The sequence below is a fragment of the Phyllostomus discolor genome, chromosome 7, assembly GCF_004126475.2.
Source record: "Phyllostomus discolor isolate MPI-MPIP mPhyDis1 chromosome 7, mPhyDis1.pri.v3, whole genome shotgun sequence".
Taxonomy (NCBI): Eukaryota; Metazoa; Chordata; class Mammalia; order Chiroptera; family Phyllostomidae; genus Phyllostomus; species Phyllostomus discolor.
Genome location: NC_040909.2, coordinates 4,469,887 through 4,487,852, shown reverse-complemented (window position 1 = coordinate 4,487,852; position 17,966 = coordinate 4,469,887). Strand labels below are relative to the sequence as shown.

The 17,966-nt window shown below is 60.0% G+C and overlaps 1 protein-coding gene and 1 pseudogene across 1 annotated transcript; one reads left to right on the top strand and one right to left on the bottom strand.

The window, feature by feature from the left end:
• Window positions 1–1,389: 1,389 nt before the first annotated feature.
• On the bottom strand, window positions 1,390–17,279 carry LOC114501415 (TRAF interacting protein). The gene is made up of 15 exons (XM_028517914.2): window positions 16,912–17,279; window positions 12,849–12,906; window positions 12,238–12,321; window positions 10,228–10,267; window positions 9,566–9,693; window positions 8,272–8,366; window positions 7,712–7,825; window positions 6,915–7,002; window positions 6,244–6,333; window positions 5,761–5,849; window positions 4,626–4,781; window positions 2,812–2,860; window positions 2,477–2,626; window positions 2,304–2,354; window positions 1,390–2,089 (listed from the first exon to the last, which is right to left on the bottom strand). Exons 1-15 carry the CDS (start codon window positions 17,007–17,009, stop codon window positions 1,970–1,972), a joined length of 1,410 nt encoding a protein of 469 aa, XP_028373715.1. The 5' UTR covers window positions 17,010–17,279; the 3' UTR covers window positions 1,390–1,969.
• Window positions 15,595–16,103, top strand: LOC114501433 (annotated as a pseudogene).
• Window positions 17,280–17,966: the final 687 nt, after the last annotated feature.

Genomic DNA, 17,966 nt, shown 5'->3' with positions numbered 1-17,966 from the left:
AACCGGGAATCGAACCCTCAATCCCAGCATATTGGGATGACGCCCCAACCAACTGAGCCACTCAGCCAGGGCCATCAATTTTAAATTTTATTGAAGTCCAAATTACATAAATTTTTCTTTCATGGATTATGCTTTTAGTATTGTTTAAGAAGTCATCACCAAACACAAGGTCAGTTAGGTTTCCTCCTGTTACTGTCATCTAGTTTTATTGCTCAGTGTTTTACAGTTGACTCTGTGACCCACTTCGAGTTAATTTCTGTGAAGGTGTAAGTACTGTCTAGATTTTTTTTTCTCATGTGAATGTCCAGTTGTTCCAGCACCATTGTTGAAAAGATGACCCTTTTCCCATTGAATTGCCTTCGCTCCTTTGTCAAAGATCAGCTGACCGTATTTATATGGGTCTATTTCTGGGCTCTCTATTCTGTTCCGTTGCTCTATTCTTCTATTTACTTGGCAATACTGCACTGTCTTGATTAGTGTAGCTTTACAACACATCTCGGAGTTGGGGAACGTCAGTCCTTGACCTTGTTCTTCTTCAGTGTTGTGTTGGCAACTTGTCTTTCGCTTTTCCATATAAACTTCTGAATCGGTTTGTTGATAACAAAATAACCTGCTGGGGTTTTTATTGGAATTTCATTGATTCTGTAGATCAAGTTGGAAAGAATCCTGGGATATGTCTCCATGTTTTTAGCCTTTTAAAAAATTCCTTTCATTAAAGTTTTAATGTCTTCCTCATAAAGATCTTATGCATATTTTGTTAGATTTATATTTAAATATTTTTTCTCCTCCTTCTTGGTACTAATGTAAATGCTAGTGTATTTTTAATTTCAATTGTTCACTAATGATATATAAGAAAGCAATTGAGTCTTGTGACTCTAGTGACAGTGAATCTTTCATCTCAGTTATTATACTTTTCAGTTCCAACATTTGTCAGCGAGCGTTTCTGTGGAATTCTCCTTTCCTGTGAATGAGCCATCCTCTCCCGTTTATTTATATGCTCTGTCATGTTTTGTGGAGAACTAGCTTCTGAGTAGCATGTTACGATGACTTGGAGCCCAACTTCTCCCACACCTCAGGGACTGCCCAGTGCCGCCCCCCGAGGGCTGCAGCCAGCAGCCGCGTTCCCCGAGTGCGTGCGCCCCTGGAGCTCCTGCCCCCCCTGCCTCTGCTGTCTGCTGAGGACCCGACAAAGGAGTTCGGGCTAAAGCAGCAGAAAGGCACGGGGCACTGCGCAGTCCCTTTAGGCCCCCGACAGAGGCCACCACCAGGTCCCCACCAGACGCCCGTGGGCTCTGGGCTGCGCCCAGGGGACAGTCTCCGGACGAGGCGACAGTGGCCACATTCCTGCTCGGGTCTCTCCGTGCCCTCTCAGAGGCTGCGTGCCTAAGGGTCCGAGCCCAGGGGGAGGTCCTGCTTCAGAAAGTCATGCCGAACGGCGTCCAAAGTGAAAGTTCACGCTCCCAGACCCAGGAAGAAGAGTCTATCTTTTTTTATTTTCAACACAGAAGCCTCGCCCCCATCCTCTCCCTGCCACCCCCCCCCCCCACTCCCCGTTCTGCTCGGCCCAGGCCCTGCCCAGCGAGAAGCCAGAAGCAGGCGGAAGCTCGGGCAGGCTGAAGCTGCCCGGCAGCCTCGAGCACCTTGGTCCACACAGCCGGCCGGTCTGGGCGATCCGAAGCAGCCCGACGGGTGGTCCTGGCAATAAATAGGGGCCCACAGCAAGGAGCAAGCCCTGCTGGTGGCAGCGGTGACCGCTAGGCCCAGTGGCGGGGTGGGCCAGGACATGCTGCGGGAAGGCACACCCTCCGGGCCTTGCTCCCGGCCCCACCTTCCTGTCCACCACTGCCTTCGGGGCTGGTCCTGGATGGGGGGCGGGGGGGGGCCCTGCCCCACAAACCCCCACTGAGCCAGTCCTGGACGTACAAGTCGGAGGCACCCATGTGGCCATTGGTCAGACGCACTGTCCTCTCTACCACAGGAAAGTGTCCAGCTTGGCCTGGGAGGGAGGGAGCCCTTTCCTGGCCCCCGCTTTCTGCTTCGCCTTGGCCTTGGGCTTCACAGGCAGCGGGCGGATCACAGTTGTGTCCGTCTGAAGGAGATGTCAAGGAAAAGGCCGAAAGAGGGGGTTGGGGCGCAGGGCAGGAAGGCCGAGGCTGGGGGGTGGGCCGCCCTGCGACACGCAGCGAGGCCTGGCTCTGCAAACTCGAGGCTGCAGCCCCTGGCAGGCTGGGGCCTGGGGGCGCCGGTCAGGGGTGGCGTGGGCTGGACAGCTCGGCTCGCCCAAAGCCACAGAACAAGGATACGGGCTGGATGAATTTTGTCCGGCCTCCGAGACCATCGAAGCCCGTTCGCACCTAAAGGCAGAGAAGAGACGAGCGGACCAGGCTAATGAGCTGGGGGCAGGGGTGGTGGCTGGCCACCGCGCCCCCTCCTGAGGGCCGGCACCTGCCCCTTGTGGGAAGCCATACATACTCACCGCATCCGTGCTGCGGCAGGGCTCTGCCCTGGCTCTCTTGGGCTGCTTCAGGCCCAGGACGGCGTTCCGGATGAAGAGCGGGAAGGCGCCGGCCAGCTCCTCATCCGGCTCTCCCGCGCAGGGCTGGCCGCCCAGCGAGAGCTGCGTCTCCTGCAGGGGACACGCCAGGGCCAGACTTGACGAGCTGGTGGTGGGACAGGATCGGGACCCCCGATGGATGCCTCACCGGGAGGCAGGGAGCACCATGAGCAGGGTCCCAAGGGCGGCTCCGAAGGGCGTCGGTCCCGGGCCAGGGCTGAGAGGGCCTTCCCCCGGATGATGGACGGGGGCCTTACCTGCCTGCAGCCTTTGGGCACCTTCTTGGGAGCGTCCTGCGTGGGAGAGCTGTGAGACACAAGGGCAGAGGCAGGTGAGCGAGCACAGGGACAGGGTGGCCGGGCTCGGCACACACCCCTGGCAGAGCCACCGCGTGGCACGGCTGCTGTCGTGCTGGGCGAGGCCCCTCAGCAGCCCTCTCCGCAGGTGCGGGTCCGCGAGTCGCCAGACAGGCACAGCTGCCGGCGTGGTGGGGGCAGCGGAGGGTGGACCGTGTCCTGGTCTCGTGGCTGCCACTCAGGGCAGGCACCTCACCGCGTCCCAGGCTCCGTGTGGGGCAGGACGGCCCCACTGACCCAGCCGTGCCCCGGTCCGGGCAGACACACCTCACGAGCTCAGCCTCGTCCTGTCTGCCCAGAGCTGGGCTACCACTCCAGGAGACCCTCGGTGAGGTCAGTAGCCCACAAAGCACTCAGAACACAGGGCCAGGCCGCCTCCCTGGATAATCTAGACACCCTGTGCAGGCGGGGCGTGGGGCAGAACAGAGCGCGGGCCCAGGCCCTGGCCTCCCACTCTCAGCTCCAGAGCGGGATGCAGCGTTTCCATGGATACCCTCTCCCCGGTATTCTCCTAGGTGGGCGGGAGGGTGGTGACATACAGCTGACCCCGTGGCTTCTCAAAGCCATGAGCACAGGGGCAGGGGCAGGGCCTGCGGACTCTGGACCCTCTGCTCCCGTCCCCAGAGCTGTGGTGGGGCCACATGAAGACCATGGGAAGACCCCTCATTGGCTGCAATTCCGAGTCTGCAGAGGCCGATCCAAGCTGGGGGCATCCCAGACCCCCTCATGTGCCCTGCAGGCCCTCCAAACGGTAGAAATGTCTCTAGAAGGCCCGACAACCTGTAGGCCCCAGGTCCCCACTTTCCAGCTTTACGCAGGAGTAAAGGCCACCCGAAGAGGCCGGAGTGCGGACCAGGCACCGGGAAGGCCCCCGACTGCCGCCCGCACGCGCCGGGTGCGCCGCTCATCGACTGCAGCACAGGTGCCTGTGCCCCCGAGGTCGGGGAGGTGGGAACCCAGCCCCCTGCCCTTCTGTCCTCTCCCTGGCCCCCTCCGTCTCCAGGGCCCAACATCTCGACGGCTTCCTCGCAGGCCCAAAGTCTCTGACTATGAACGAGGAAGCCTGCTCGGCCCCGGAGCCCCCTTACCTGAGCAGTGCGTGTACCTGTGTACGTGCGAGAGTCGTTCTCGTCCCCATGCTGAACCACACCTGGTCTGCGTGGCCACGGAGAAAGCCTCCCCGCCCCCAGTGTCCCTGCACCCCTAGTGGGGGTCCCACCCACCCCACTGCAGCTCCACACAGCCTCCCATGCCTGCCCCTGCGGGCCGCCACCCAGGTGGGGGTGGGGGCCTGGGCTCCACGGTCTGAGACGGCCCTGCCTCAAGCGTGAGGCTGAGAGGCACACAGCGGAGGAGGAGGAGGTGCGGGGTCCCTGGTGGGCAGGCATTCCACCAGCACACACCCCTCACACCATTAGCCAGTACTGGCCCCCACCGGGACCCCTGCCTTCTCTCCAGTTCACACCCCAACACGCTTGCCTGAAGGGTGACGGTGAAGGGCAATGACACAGTGAGACAGGCTCTGACGGAGAGCGAACTCAGGAGAGGAGAGGAGAGGAGAGGAGAGGCGGCTGGGACCAAAGCCATGGTCAAGGCCGGGTGACCCCCACCGCCCCATCCGCCGCTCAGAGCCGCTGGGGCGGGGCCCACAGAGATCTCTCAGCCGCCCCCCCCCTCCAGGCTGCAGACAGGTCCGGGGCCCCTGGGGCACTTACTGTGCCGTCTCTGGGCAGAGCTTCTTGGCGTGGCCTTGCCGACCGCCGGCGGGCCGGGCAGGGGGCGTATCCACGTCGAAGGTGGCGTTGAGGTCGATCTCGTCGCTGAAGGCCGGCCGCCGGAGCTTCAGGCTCAGCATCTCCACAGGGGCCGGGCTGGAGGCACGGATGGACCGGTCACGCAGGACCACAGGGGCAGCCCAGGCCAACAGCCCCCCAAGCATCAGAGACGGCCCCGTGGGGGTCCTAGATGTCTTCCAAACACCCTCTTTATGGTTGGGGGTGCTAGTCACCTCCAGAGGCCACCCTCAAATGATGGAAGTGGAGGACCATCCCACTGCGACAATGGAACCGGCAACCACCAGCAGCTCCCACAGACGTCCCCGAAGTTCTAGGGGAGAGCAGCATGCCTGGGGGGCTGCAGGCCCACATGGGCTGAGTGGGAGGGCGGGCCACAGGCCATATGGGGAGGTGGCGGCAAGGGGCAGGGGCAGGCGGCCCCAGAAGCTATGTGGGCAGGCTCCAGCCGCGGGCCGGACGCAGGCAGAGGGCACAGCGTGACTTCCCAAAGGACACTGAGAGGGGCTCAGTGAGAGGCTGGCTGGGTCCCCGGGGTGGCACTGGGGTCTCTGTCTGGGCCTCAGCTGGCCGCCCGGTGACAGACTGCCCTGAGGACGGAACACTCAGGGGCAGGCGGGGTGGGCGTCTGCTCCCGCAGGGGCCCGCGTCCCTCTGCCTCTTGGCTCCCTCTGCTGGCAGCTCCCATGCACACGCTCCCAGGACCAGCCGGGAATTCTTTCCGTGAACGGTTCCCCGTTTGGTTCAGAATCTGGGGCTCACAGATGCAGCTGGTGGGAGACCCCATAAACAGCTGCCCGGAGACAGTCACCGCTGCTCCCTCTTCTGCAACCACCTGTAGGCCCTCTCCGGCCCACCCTGGCCTCTCCTCGCCAGGGCCCCGAACTTGCCTCAAAGCTGCCTTTCAGCTAAACCTTCGCTGTCTCCCAGGGCGGGAACATGGCCACCTTCACGGCCACGTGGACCACCCACCCCACCAGAGCCAGGGGGACTGAGGACCCCTCCCACGGAGCTCTCCCAGCCGGAGGCCCCGCACCGGCCCAGGGGGCCCACCCACCTCTCTAAAACCAGGCGGTTCACGGTCTCACTGTCTACCGGCGGCAGGTTCAGGGTTTCCTGCAGCATCGTTAGCTTCTTCTTCAGGCTCTTGGGGAAGGAAGGAGAAGAGTGTGGAAGAAAGGCAAGGCGTCGAGTGCAGGCGGACTGCCAAGGGCGCGACCAGCACGGAGAAGGCGAGGCCCCTGGGAACAGAGCGAGGCCTCAAACCCACGGGGGGGGGGGCTGTGGCGGCAAAGCCCCTCCCCTGCTGGTCTCGGGGCTGCAGGCACAGGACGGACTTTGAGGGAAGACCCGCGATGCTGCCTGCCCGGGCTCCAGACCAGGGTCAAGGTCCTGATCCCCCGACCCCGGAGGATGCTCGGAGCCCAGAGCCACCGGCACCGCCAACTGGTGCACAGGTCCCAGGCACAGCTAGCCCAGCGGCGCTCCCGGGGGGCACGCAAACCACCCCCACTGCCCTTCGGCCCGGGGTGACGCTCACCGCGATCTCCTTGTCGGCGTTCTGCAAATCCTTCTGGGCCGACCTCAGCTCCAGCTTGGCCTGGTCCAGCTCCGAGCAGACCGCCTGCAACTACAGAAGCACAGGCAGTGAAGGGCGAGCCACGGGGCGGCCGTGCGCCCCGCCCCCACGGGCTGCTACCCAGCCCGCGCTCGTGGTAGGCCAGGGTCCAGAAGGTTATGGGGACACGTGAGGCAGGCCCCAGCTCCGGGGGGCTGGGCTGTAGTCCAGCAACGTCCGTCTGGAGCCGCCCGGGAGCAAGGGCTGTTCCTTACACCCTGCAGCCACAGACGCGCCGGGCCCAGGAATAACGTGGCAGAGCTGACTGAGTCAGGCCCTGAGAGCCCTCCTCCCCTGGGCCTGGTACAAACGCAGACCTTTGCAGCTGTCGCGTTGGGGACCTCTGCTTTCCTGCCAGCTGACAGGTGCCCAGGAGCCAGGAAGAGCAGGCCGGAGCGCGTGTTAGGAGAGCACCTGCATGACCTGCCAGCCTGAGCGGACAAGCCACGTGGCCACAGCCAATGCCAGTGAAGGCCGGTAACCCGCCTCCGTGGGTCCTCCGACAGCCCCACGGACTCGGCTGCACCGCCAGGCCCCGTGGCCTCGCCCAGGGGATGTGAGCAGGCCCAGGAAAAGAACAGCCAACTCTGTACCTTGCTTTTGGATGAAAACAAATCCTTCTTCAGCTTCTCTGCTAGCTCCCCGGAGGCCTTCCGCGCCTCTTTCAGGTTCTCGTACTCTCTACACGGGGCCAAAGAAAGACAGGTCACAGCGAGACACCCACCGGTCAGCCCGAGCACCAGCCAGGCACACAGCCCAGCCCAGCCCAGCCCCTCCCCGGCTCTCCTTCCTGCTCTGACGCCGGAGCTCGGCAGGCTGGCACTGAGGGGTCCGCACCCAGTGCGGGGAGAGCCATGCTCCGCCCGCCCGCAGGTGCTGGTGGTTTGAGAAGGTGCTCGGGAAGCCCCAGCCTCACGCAGGAGGCCCCCTGTGCCACCCGGCCCCCACAGGAGGCGTCTGGGATCCGCAGTGCCTGTCAGCTAAGCAGCTGTCTCCCCCACCCCCTGCCCACAGGACTGGAGGGTCTGAGCGAAGTCTCCCACACAAGCTGGCAGGGTCAGTAACAGTGCTGACGGGAAACAGGCCGCCAGCACCGCGACAGAGCCGAGCCAGCCTCCTTGGAACACTGCTACCGTCACCCCGCTCTCAACAACCCTGGGAGGCCAGGCATCACTATCTCCACTGAGGGGGGTCACGGGGGCTAAAACACAGCTCTGGCCACACGGTGAGTGAGAGGGAGGGCCAGGGCTCAAGCCGAGGCAGCACGGCTCCAGGGCTTGCCCCCTCACCCCGCCCCCGCGCCACCTTGCAAGAGCGGGGCAGCGGGTGGGGGCACGGCGGGGTGCCACGGCCCGGCCCGGGGCTCGGGCAGAGGGGCCAGAGGACGCACTTCTTGAGAGACACGCAGTACACAGCCAGCTGCTCCACCGCCGACTGGCCCACGCCCATGTCTCGGATCATCTCCTCCACTTCGGGCCGCTGGCTCTTGAGGAGGTGCTCGATCCTGAAAAACACCCAGCCCACGGCGTTTAAAATCCGGAGGCTGATGGGTAGGTACCCAGTGCAGCTCTGCCTCCCCTTGCTACTGTTGCTATGGCGACAGCCTGGCCTGCCAGGATGCTTTAGCAGGCGGGTCTGCCCAGAGAAGCCCCACAGCAGAGCTGAGCGCAGCTACAGGGGTGCCTCTGGGGAAGAGGGGGTCTGGCAGAGGTCCTCAAGGCCAGGAGTCCCTGGACAGTGGTTCTTGGAGCAAAAGACCTGCCAGATCGTGTGGCCACAGGCAACCGGTGCCCAGAGCCCGAGCAAAGAGACCCAGCCAGCCTGAGTCCCCCCTCGGCCTATGGAGATAAGAGCCACAGGGGTGACTCAACTCCCGCCGTAGTCCTGTGGGCTATGCCACCCGGGGGCGCTGGGAGCAAGGCACGGGGCAGGCCCCCGCTCCACGCTCACCGCTCCATGGTCTGCATCTTGCCCCTGAGCCGGCGGGCCTCCTCCCGTGCTTGTCTGGTCTCATCCTGCTGCTGCTCCAAGAACTTCATCTGCTTCTGCAGAGCAAACACACCCACGCGCACCTGTTGCTCAGAGGGTGGCTCCGCCCGAGGACTCTCTGCTTCTGCAGATGCTGAGAACCACGCACCCCGACCTTCGGGGGGCACGGCTCCTGGGCCCCACTCTAGCTTGCGTATTTTTCCACTGAGAGGCCCTAGGCCAGCAGCCACCTCGCCTCCTTGCTTGCATCCCCCAAGACAGGTCTTACCAGAGGTGCAGCCCAAGGCCGGCACCCCGGGCCCCTTGTGGGCCGCCACACTGCCGTGCCCCGGCCTCACGGCGCGTGCTGTGCAGAGAGCTGAAGGAGCCCGAAGCACAGAGCCAGGCCTCCCTCTCCACCACGCAGACTCAGGGACGGCAGCCAGGACGGCAGGGCAGAGCCAGGGGCAGCGGCCAGGCTGCCCTCGGCACGGGACCACGCCACCTCCGGGAACGCCGTCAGAGGCGCCCGCTCTGCGGCCGGGTGCTGACCGCTCCTTCCCCTCCACTGGCCAGGCTACGCTGCCGGACCGGCCACCAAGCGGGCACACGGACAGTGAACACCCCGGGGCCCAGTCCGTTCGCAAGGACGCCTCCCTTCCCCTTTCGAATGGCACCCCGCGACGACCGCTCCCGGCTACAGGGCCAGCACACCAACTGTGGGTTCAGATCAATCGCCTCGTGCCCCTTGGAGAGCAGGAGGCTCACCGACCCAGGCGGATGGCGAATGCATCTGGGTCTAGAGCGGCTGGCTCTGCAGGCTTTGATCTGCCCAGCCAGCTCGGCGCAGCCAGCTTCAAAGGCCTCCGCTCCTCCCTGGGGTCTGTTTGATCTGCCTCCAGAGAGCGGCCTGACCAAGGACTCGAGTGCGGACGGCGGCTCCTCCGGGCTGGCTTCGTCAGTGGAGTGCCCGCCGCTCTGGAAACACGGCCCAGCCGCACCAAGGTCATGGCTGAGCAGCCCCTCCACGAGTGCGGGGGAGCCCTCCCCTCTCCGAACTACTTGGGAGGAAATGTGTAGGTGTGGCCCTCGTGGCCTTTTTCTTACGAGCCGGGTGGGCACAGTTTGGGGGGCCGGGGGCCTCGCCTCCCTGTTACAACGGCGCACACCGAGCCGCTGCCCGAGGCAGGACCGGCTGCGTCTGGCGTGGGGAGCCCGGGTGGGGGCTGCGTCTCCCATCTCCCACCGACCGCGCCCGAGGGACCTGGGGACGCACCTTGAGGGTGGAGCACAACATCTCGGCCTCGTCTAGGGCCCTCTGCAGAGACTCCACGGTGGCGTTGCGTTCTTCCAGTGTGGCCCGCAGCGTGTCGATGATGTCCTGGCTGTCCCGTTTCTCCCTCTCTGGAGCGGGTGGGGGCGGACAGGGACAGACCCCCCCGTCAGCATGACAGCCTGGGCTTCTGGGCCCCCGCAGCCCACCCCAAAGACAGGTGATGAGCAAGCCCCAGGCCAGAAAACCGGGTGGTGGGCTCCTCTCTCTGGCACGCCCCGAGCAGGGAAGCCGAGCCAGAGCCTCATTCATGGGACAAGACCCTCTTTCTGCGGCTTGGGTCCCCCTGGGTAAAGGCTCCACTGCTCCCCACTCCCATGGGCCTAGTCACTGCATCAGCCCAGAAGTCATGCAGGTTCCTGCCAAACCCCGTGGCCGACACCTCTCCTCCACACGCTCCGGTGCGTCAGGCAGCCCCTCCCAGCCTGGTCCTGGGCGAGGTGGACGCCTCGCCCTTTGGGTCACGAGCGTGGGCAAGATGCTCGGCGCACAGAGCAGGGCGAGGCCCGGCCCCATCTGCGGGCTGGAAGCTTTCCTCCCAGCTCCGCACCCGCCAGCTCCCAAGTCCAAGGTTGCCCTCAGCCCCTCGTCTCTCGCTAACTCACCTTTGTGGGACAGCTGGGCCCTGACGTTGTCCAGTTCATTCTGTAAGGCAACACCCACCATGAGCAGCAGCAAGACACCAAGGCCGGACTCCCCTGGCCTCCCCGGGGCTGTGGGCAGCCCGTGGGGGGGGGGGGGGCGGGGAGGATGAACCCTGTTGCTCTCTGCTGCCCCCCAGGGCCAGGCTAAGCCCACGATGCAGACATATGCCTTGCTTCGACTCCGTGTGCTTTTTTTTAAAAAACCAGGCAAGGTGGGGGGGGGTTATCTCAGGGACGAGACCCCCAGACGGGGAAAGAGGCAGAATGGAGCAAGAGATGTGAGGCTGGGCCTGCGCGCCCCATCCCCTGGCAGCAGCTTCCGCTGCTTCCCCGGCCCCGGGCCGGCCGCACCCTCTCTGGGCACCAGCTGCCCTCAGCGGGGACACAAGGTGGGCATCGCCAAGGACCTTGGGCCACCACTCCTGCCCTCCAGCCTGGGCTCCTGCCTGCTTCAGCCCACCTTCTTCCAAGCTCTGAGCTGGCTGTGCACCACAGATCTGCCAGCCCCAGGATGGAGTGCGGCCAGTGAGCCGGGACAGCTCTGGGCCTCGGGGTGAAACCTCACGCGTGCCAGGTCCCAAGCAGGCTGTGCAAGCCGCTGAGGCCCGTGTGCGCGCCGTGGAGCATGGCTGCAGGACCACTGAGAGGCTGGGGCAGGGCTGAGCCCAGGCCCCGCTCAGAAGCCCAGAGGGTTCAACATCCCTGTGGGCAAGGGAGGGGGGGGGGGCTCGTCCACAAGCAGGAAAAGCAGGCTCTGCAGAAGCAGCAGGCCTGGCCAAGGGTCCGTGAGGACACTTGTGCGGATGGAACCAGACAGATCCTCCTCCAGACCACCCTCTCCGGGTCAACGCAGACTCACAACGCAGACACACGTGACCCCGTAGGTGGAAAAGCCCCATGTGGCCAAACTGTCCACTCAGGACTCTGGGGCAGGTAGGTTCGGTGGCCGGGCTGGTCAGCGAGGGCCGAGCGTCTCCAGGTGGAAGTGGCGAGCCAAGAAGGACGTGCAGGGGCCGCCTGAGAAGGAAAACCACCCCCCGGGCCCCCGGCTCCTGCCACACGCACGCAGGTGCGTTCCAAGCCCTCGCCTCCCTGTCTCCTGGATCTGACTTTGAAAGCTGGAACGAAACGGAGCTGCCTTTGTTGCCTGTATCACGGGGAGGACACGGCTTAAAACCAGGAGCAGTTACCATGACGATGAACATGCTGGCTTTAAGCACAAAAGCTCCATGTTCCCGAAGCAGGGAGGTTTCAAGGACGTCATCATGGCACCCTGGAGCCAGGGCCAAAGGAGCCCTGATCTGACAGAGGCCCCGCAAATTAGCCCTCAGAGCCCGGGTTCCCTTGCGAACCCCAGCCCCACTTCCTCGAGGCTCCTGCCCACCGGCCCCCTCGCGCACGAAGGAAGCCGCATCTCAGAGACCCTGGAGGACAAGCAGCGGGGGTGCAGGATGGGACGCCCCATCCTCGCCGCAGGGCGGGCTTCTGCCCCGGCTGCATGGGCTGTTTCAGGGGGCTCTGCCCTCTGCTCCTGGCCCGGGGAAGGCACAGGCGCCTGGTGTGTGCCCAGCTCCCCGGGCAGTGTGAGACACAGCCAGGTTTGTAAACAGAGGGTCCATCCATCTTCCCTGGCTGAGGACTAGAACAGTGTTCTCATCTGTCCCTAACTGTCCACGCAGCAAAGTGGGCCGAGGAGGATGTCGCAGAGCCTTGGCAAGGCGAGGGGCCCCTGAGACAGCTCTCCGACCCCGAGTCGGAACTGCTTTGAAGTCCCACAGGGAAGGCTCACAGGGCAGGTCTCCGGTGAGGGCCTCAGTTTCCCTTGTTCTCTGCTCTCCTTGCCTCTGCCGTGAACTTTCTGCAAAGCCTCCCCTCTGCAAATCCGCCTCCCACTCGGGGCACTCTCCCTGGGCGGGGGCGGGGGAACCCTCAGAGGCTGGGGTGCAGGGGCACGAGACGCGTCCTGGGTACCTTTAGGAATTCGGCATCTAGGACGCCCTCCTCGTCCTGGGCGAGGTCAAAGAAGAGCTTGTTGATGATGGTTCTCTTGCCGACCTGGAGGGGGAACGAGAGAGCGTGAGCGCACGGCTGGGTCGCGGGTGAGGAGGACGGGGGTACGTGCGGCCTGGGACGCAGCCCGGCCGGTCCTCAGGCCTGACGTTTCACACCGCGTTCCTCGGGGACAGGCCAACTCTGCAGCCCTGTCGGTGCCCCAAGCCGGTGCCGCTCCTGGCTGGTGGCTACTGACGCCTTGTCCCTGCAGACCCAGATGGTGACCCCTCAGAAGACTGCCCCCCAGCTCTAGGTACCGGGCACTGAGAAAGTAGGGAAAGGCAGCGAAGGGGGCCAGATCTGCCCAGGGAGAGAATGAGCCAGGCAGCGAGGGCATCTGCCAGCCGCCCGTGGGCATAGGCAGACCTGCCGAGCCGCTCAGAAGCACTGCTGAGCTTCAGCCAGCCTCAAACCACGAAGGTCCGAAAGGGTCGAAGAAAGGTGTCGGCTTCAGAGACCTTTCCTCGTTGCTGCGCGCTGGCAAGGAGGAGATGCCCGAAGCTGAGGTGTTTCCGCCCCGCCAGCCTCACCTGGATTCGGCACTGTGGGCAGGTCCGACTGGGCGCTGTGTCAAACCACTGGATGAGGCTGCAATGAGACGCGGGAGAACAGACTGGTGAGCCAGGGCTTGGCTGGAGACACACGGGCCGGTGGGCACTCTGACCGCAGAGGGGCCTGTCCTGCCCTGCCTCGACCGATGCCTGCCCACACAGGGGGCAGTGCCACGGGCGGTGACAGCACACCCCACGAGGCCCTTTCCTTTCCTGGCCCTGCTGGCTTGGCCCTTCCCGCCGCTGGGCTGCTCTCTTGTGAACCTTCTAGGCTTCGACAGGGAGCAACAGTCAAAACCCAGGGTCCCTCGAGATAGGGACCCTAATAATACCCCCTCTTTAGCTGGGACTCCAGAAGGCTATATTTTCAAAGGAAGGGAAAACTAGAAGTAAAAGCAAGAAACGGTAAAGGGAAAACACAGCCCAGTTTTGCATCATCTGTCTGGCTGGTCCAACAAAACCTCAGGCCTTAAACTTTAAAGCCGCCGCCCCCTACGAGCGGACTCCCCCACGCCCGGGGACAAGGGAGAAACTGTGCTTTCTGGGAGATGACACCATCGTCCTGGGCCTCTCTTCTACAGATGCCTTTTCGGACACCACACACAGCATATAATCCAAGCTAACCACACACAACAGAGCACCACACAGCAGTGAGAACGAATGAATCTACGACTAAGAAGAATGTTATAAACGCATCCCAAAAACATAACACGGAGGAAGAGACGCCAGATACCAACAAAAGGTATACTGTGCACGACTGCGTTTACATGGAGTGGAACAGCAGGCGAGACTCATCCGTGCTGGGGGAAGTCAGGACGGCGGGTCCCCGCACGCGTGCGGTGAGCGGGAACCCGGAGGGTGTACCAGAGTTTCTGGACCGCTGGTGTTTTCTTTCCCGTTTCCTTCGGCTTGTGACAGCTGTGCAAGCCACACCTCTACTGTGTGTGCACTTCTATGTGACAGGCTATATTTCAACAAAATAGGTTTTTAAGTAAACAGCCGCCCGAGAAAAGAAGCGCTGGAAGTGCCAACGAAGACACACCCAGAGACGTCAGACATGGGCCATGACATGCCGTGCGAAATAAACCAGACCAAGACTGCAAATATTGGTAGAGGATCAGAAAATAAAAGGTGACCAAACAGAAATACTAAAACTGAAAAAGTAGCCAAAGTTAAGAATTCAGTGGCTGGGTTTCACAGCGGTTTGGGCACAGCTGAAGACTCAGTACGCGGAACAGCAGGTTGGAGGCAAGGCCGAGGATTAAAGAGACGGGAGCCGCACAGAAGACTCTGAGAGACAGCGCAGCGCTCACGCAATCGGGAGTTCCAGAAAGAACGTGAGGGAGGACAGTGTCCTCCCCCGAGAAGGCTACCCCCTAATTTCTAAAACCCGTGAGTACCTGACCTTCTATGACGAGAGCGATTTTGCAGAATAGAAGGGAGAAATCGATAGCTCTACAACAAAAACTGAAGATGTCAATGCCCGACACTTTCAGTCATGGACAAAACAATCAGACACAGAGAACTGAACAATGAAATGAAGCCACAAGATCTAACAGACATGTACTCCACCCAATAACAGCCGAATACCTATTTTTCTCAAGTGCACATGGAACATTCTCCAGGACAGACCATATGTTGGGCCACAAAACAAGTCTTAATAAATTTTAAAAGACTGAAATCATACAAAGTATCTTTTCTGATCACAATGGAATGAAACTAAAAATCAATAACAGAAGAAAAATGGACAATTCACAAATACAAGGAAATTAAACAACACGCTTTTAAACAACCAATGGGTAAAGGAGAAATTACAAGGGAAATTAGAAAATACCTTAAACGAATGAAAACACAATATACCCAAAACTCATGAAAACTGATAGCTGTAAACACACACATCAGAAAAGGAGACACCTACCTGTTAAGACGGCCATCACAAAAACAAGACAGAGACAGAAAGTCACAAGTGTTGACAAGGACGTGGAGAAACTGGAGACCTAGTGCAGCTGATGTGGAAGACAGCAAGGCAGTTTCTCAAAAAAATTACACATCGCATCACTGTATGACCCAGTACTTCTACCTCCGGGCACAGCCCAAAAGGAATGAAAGCTGACCGACGTGGCTCAGTCGGCTGGGCGCCATCCCACAAAGTGGAAGGTAGTCGGTTTAATCCCCAGTCGGAGCACAGGCCAGGGTTCAGTCCCTGGTCATGCACAACCAACTGGTGCTCCCTTTCTCTCTTTCTTCCTCCCTCTCCCTCTCTCTAAAAACAAAATGAATAAAAGATTTTTTAAAAAGAAATGAAAGCAGGGCCTCGAACATATATACTTGTATACCAATGTTTATAGGAGCATAATTCATAGTAGCCAAAACATGGAAACAAACCAAGGTCCATTCACCGATAAAGGGATAACCAAAATGTGGCATTTCCATGTAACAGAATATTATTTAGTCATAAAAGGGGATGAAACTCTCACCCTGGCCGGATAGCTCAGGTGATTAGAGAGTTTCCAGATACCAAGGTTGTGGCTTCGATCTCCGGTCAGGCCATTTATGGGAATCAACCAGTAACTACATAAATGTGTGGGACAGCAAATCAATGGTTTCTCTCTCTCTCTCTTAAATCAATTTTTTTAATTAAAAAATATTCTTTTTTAAAAAAGGAATAAAATTCTCATACATGCTACAATGTGGATTAACCTTGAAAACATGATGCCAAGCTCAAAAAAAACACCTACTGTGTGATCCCGCTTTTATGAGACCCCTAGAATAGGAAACTTCGAGGAGACAGAAGGTAAAATAGAGGTTTCCAGGGGCTTTGAGGAGGGGGGATGGAGAGCGATTGTTGAAGGGGTACAGTGTTATTTGTCTGGAATGATGGAAAAGTTCTGGAAATAGATGGTAATGGTTACACAACATCGTTAACGTACTTAATGCCACTGATTTGTACACTTAAAAGTGGTCCAAATGGAAGGCATCTTTGAGCTCACCGGGTCAACCCCATGCGCAAAGCCCACCCTCCCAAGTTAAAGAAAAAATTATGGACAAAAAGTTATCATTGAAATCAGATGGTGGCAGCCATGTCCATGGAATACTGCAGGAATCTGATTCCTTTACGACTCTTGTGCCGGAGAACACGTGGACAGATAATACACTGGTGGGCAACAGAACGATATCGAAATGGTGGCAAAAGGAGGAACCACTATCATGTTAGAAGCCTCAGGGAGAGTATAAACAGTGACTGTGTCCATCCCTCTCCAAAGGGTCTATTTTAAAATAGGGTTGTGTACTTTTTCATATTGAATTTTCTTTAATATTTTGTAACAGTCCAAAAATGGTTAAAATGGTAAACTGTATGTTATATACCTTTACTGCAATAAAAAAATATATATAATAAAAAAAAGGAAGAGAAAATAATGGCAAAGTTTGCTATGCATGGTTTACCACAATAAATAAAGGGGCGAAGGGGCCCTGGACCAGCCCACCCGCAGCGGCCAGAGGAACCTTCGCCCACCGTCTGTACTCAGTAGAGTGGCCCCCTAGGGTCAGCAGCACGGCTTGGTCAGGGAGCACCTGCTTGTCCTTAGATGTTAACTGAGTTTGGCTTGCGGTGTGTCTGACCCAAGAGATCACTCTGGAGAGAAGCATTGCAAACCGTCAAGCAAACCCCAACAAATCGGGTAGCCAGAGGCCTACCAGGTTTCTCCGTCGAAGAATCAAAAGGGCTCGTCGGTTTGGTGAGCGCTCACCTCCGCCCGGGCTAACAGTTTTGAAGTCACATCTCCGCAAGCCGATCACGAATGCCCCTGCTCCTCTCTTCACTGAGCTGACTCGGTCCCCGGGGCCTAAGTTCAGCTGTCACCTCCGGCGGAAAGTCTGCCCTGACCCTCCTCTGCCCAGGTCGGAAACCTCTGGGGCCCCGTCTAGTGCCATCCTCAGCACCCGTCTGGGACCCAGGGGCTGGCGGCCCAGAGGCCCGACACCCCCCAATCCTGTAGCAGTCCTGGAGCGGGCGCCCAGCCCCGAAACAGTGGGCACTCACCACTGCAGATGGAAGGTGTGGCCGCAGTGGATGGCGGCCACGTCGCGCGAGTGGTCGAAGAAGTCGGAGCAGATGGTGCATAGTGCACGGATAGGCATGATCACTGGACTCAACAGGCCCGGGCAGCCGAGGAAACCGCGAAGGATCCAGCTTCTCGGCCGCGCCCCCGCGCTTCAGCTCCTTCAAATTTGGCTCCACAGCTCGACTTCCGGGTAGGACCGGAAGTGGCTGTACGAAACGTGGAGGTGGAACCTGAAGACTGAGTTCGGATTGGACGAACCCTCGGGGGCGGGGCTCAACGGCCCTGCGACCAATTAGAATCACGGGGTGGAGCGCGGGCCGGAACCAGTCGGAGGTACAGCTCGGAAGGTTCTGGGGAAGATTACCCGCACTGAAAGAGCTCAGCGCTGGATCGGGAGCGGGAGCTGCTACGCTGCTGGCCAGGACGCTTTCTGGGGCAAACGAGAGCTGATGCGAGGCTTGCCAGTGCGGCACCGGCTCCTCGGCCCTGTTCTCTCAAGGCAGCATTCTCTGAACCTCGGGAGAGTCAAGACCGCAGCCGCAGGGGAAAGGGACGATGATCCGGATGGAGAACGAGTCCCCTGCGCTTGGACAGTGGTGGACCCTACGCTAGGAGCCCACAGTTCCCACAGACCACCCTCCCAGCCCTCCGCTGTTGAGTCATCTCAGAAAGATGGACACAGGTCCTAACCCTTCAGGACATGCTAAGCTCACTCTGGCTTTATCCAAGCAAGGCTCGACGGATGATCCCCTCGTTTGGAGGCGGCAGGGCTAAGCTGTTACGCCTCTGAACTGCAGTGGGGTTGGAATTTTGGAGGCCCAGATGTCTCCTGGACAGTGACTAACAAACCCTTTTTTCTTATTCCCACACCACAGAAGTTATCTTTGTGTCTTCCCTGGGGAAGAAACTGGGTTCACCTGGGCCGGTAGGGGCTGAAACAAGTCTTCCTGAGTTGTCACCCTCTCAACTATTTTTAGCAGTGGTACGCCCCTCTCCTCAGAAGAAACCTTATGCAGAGCCCCACAATATAGAG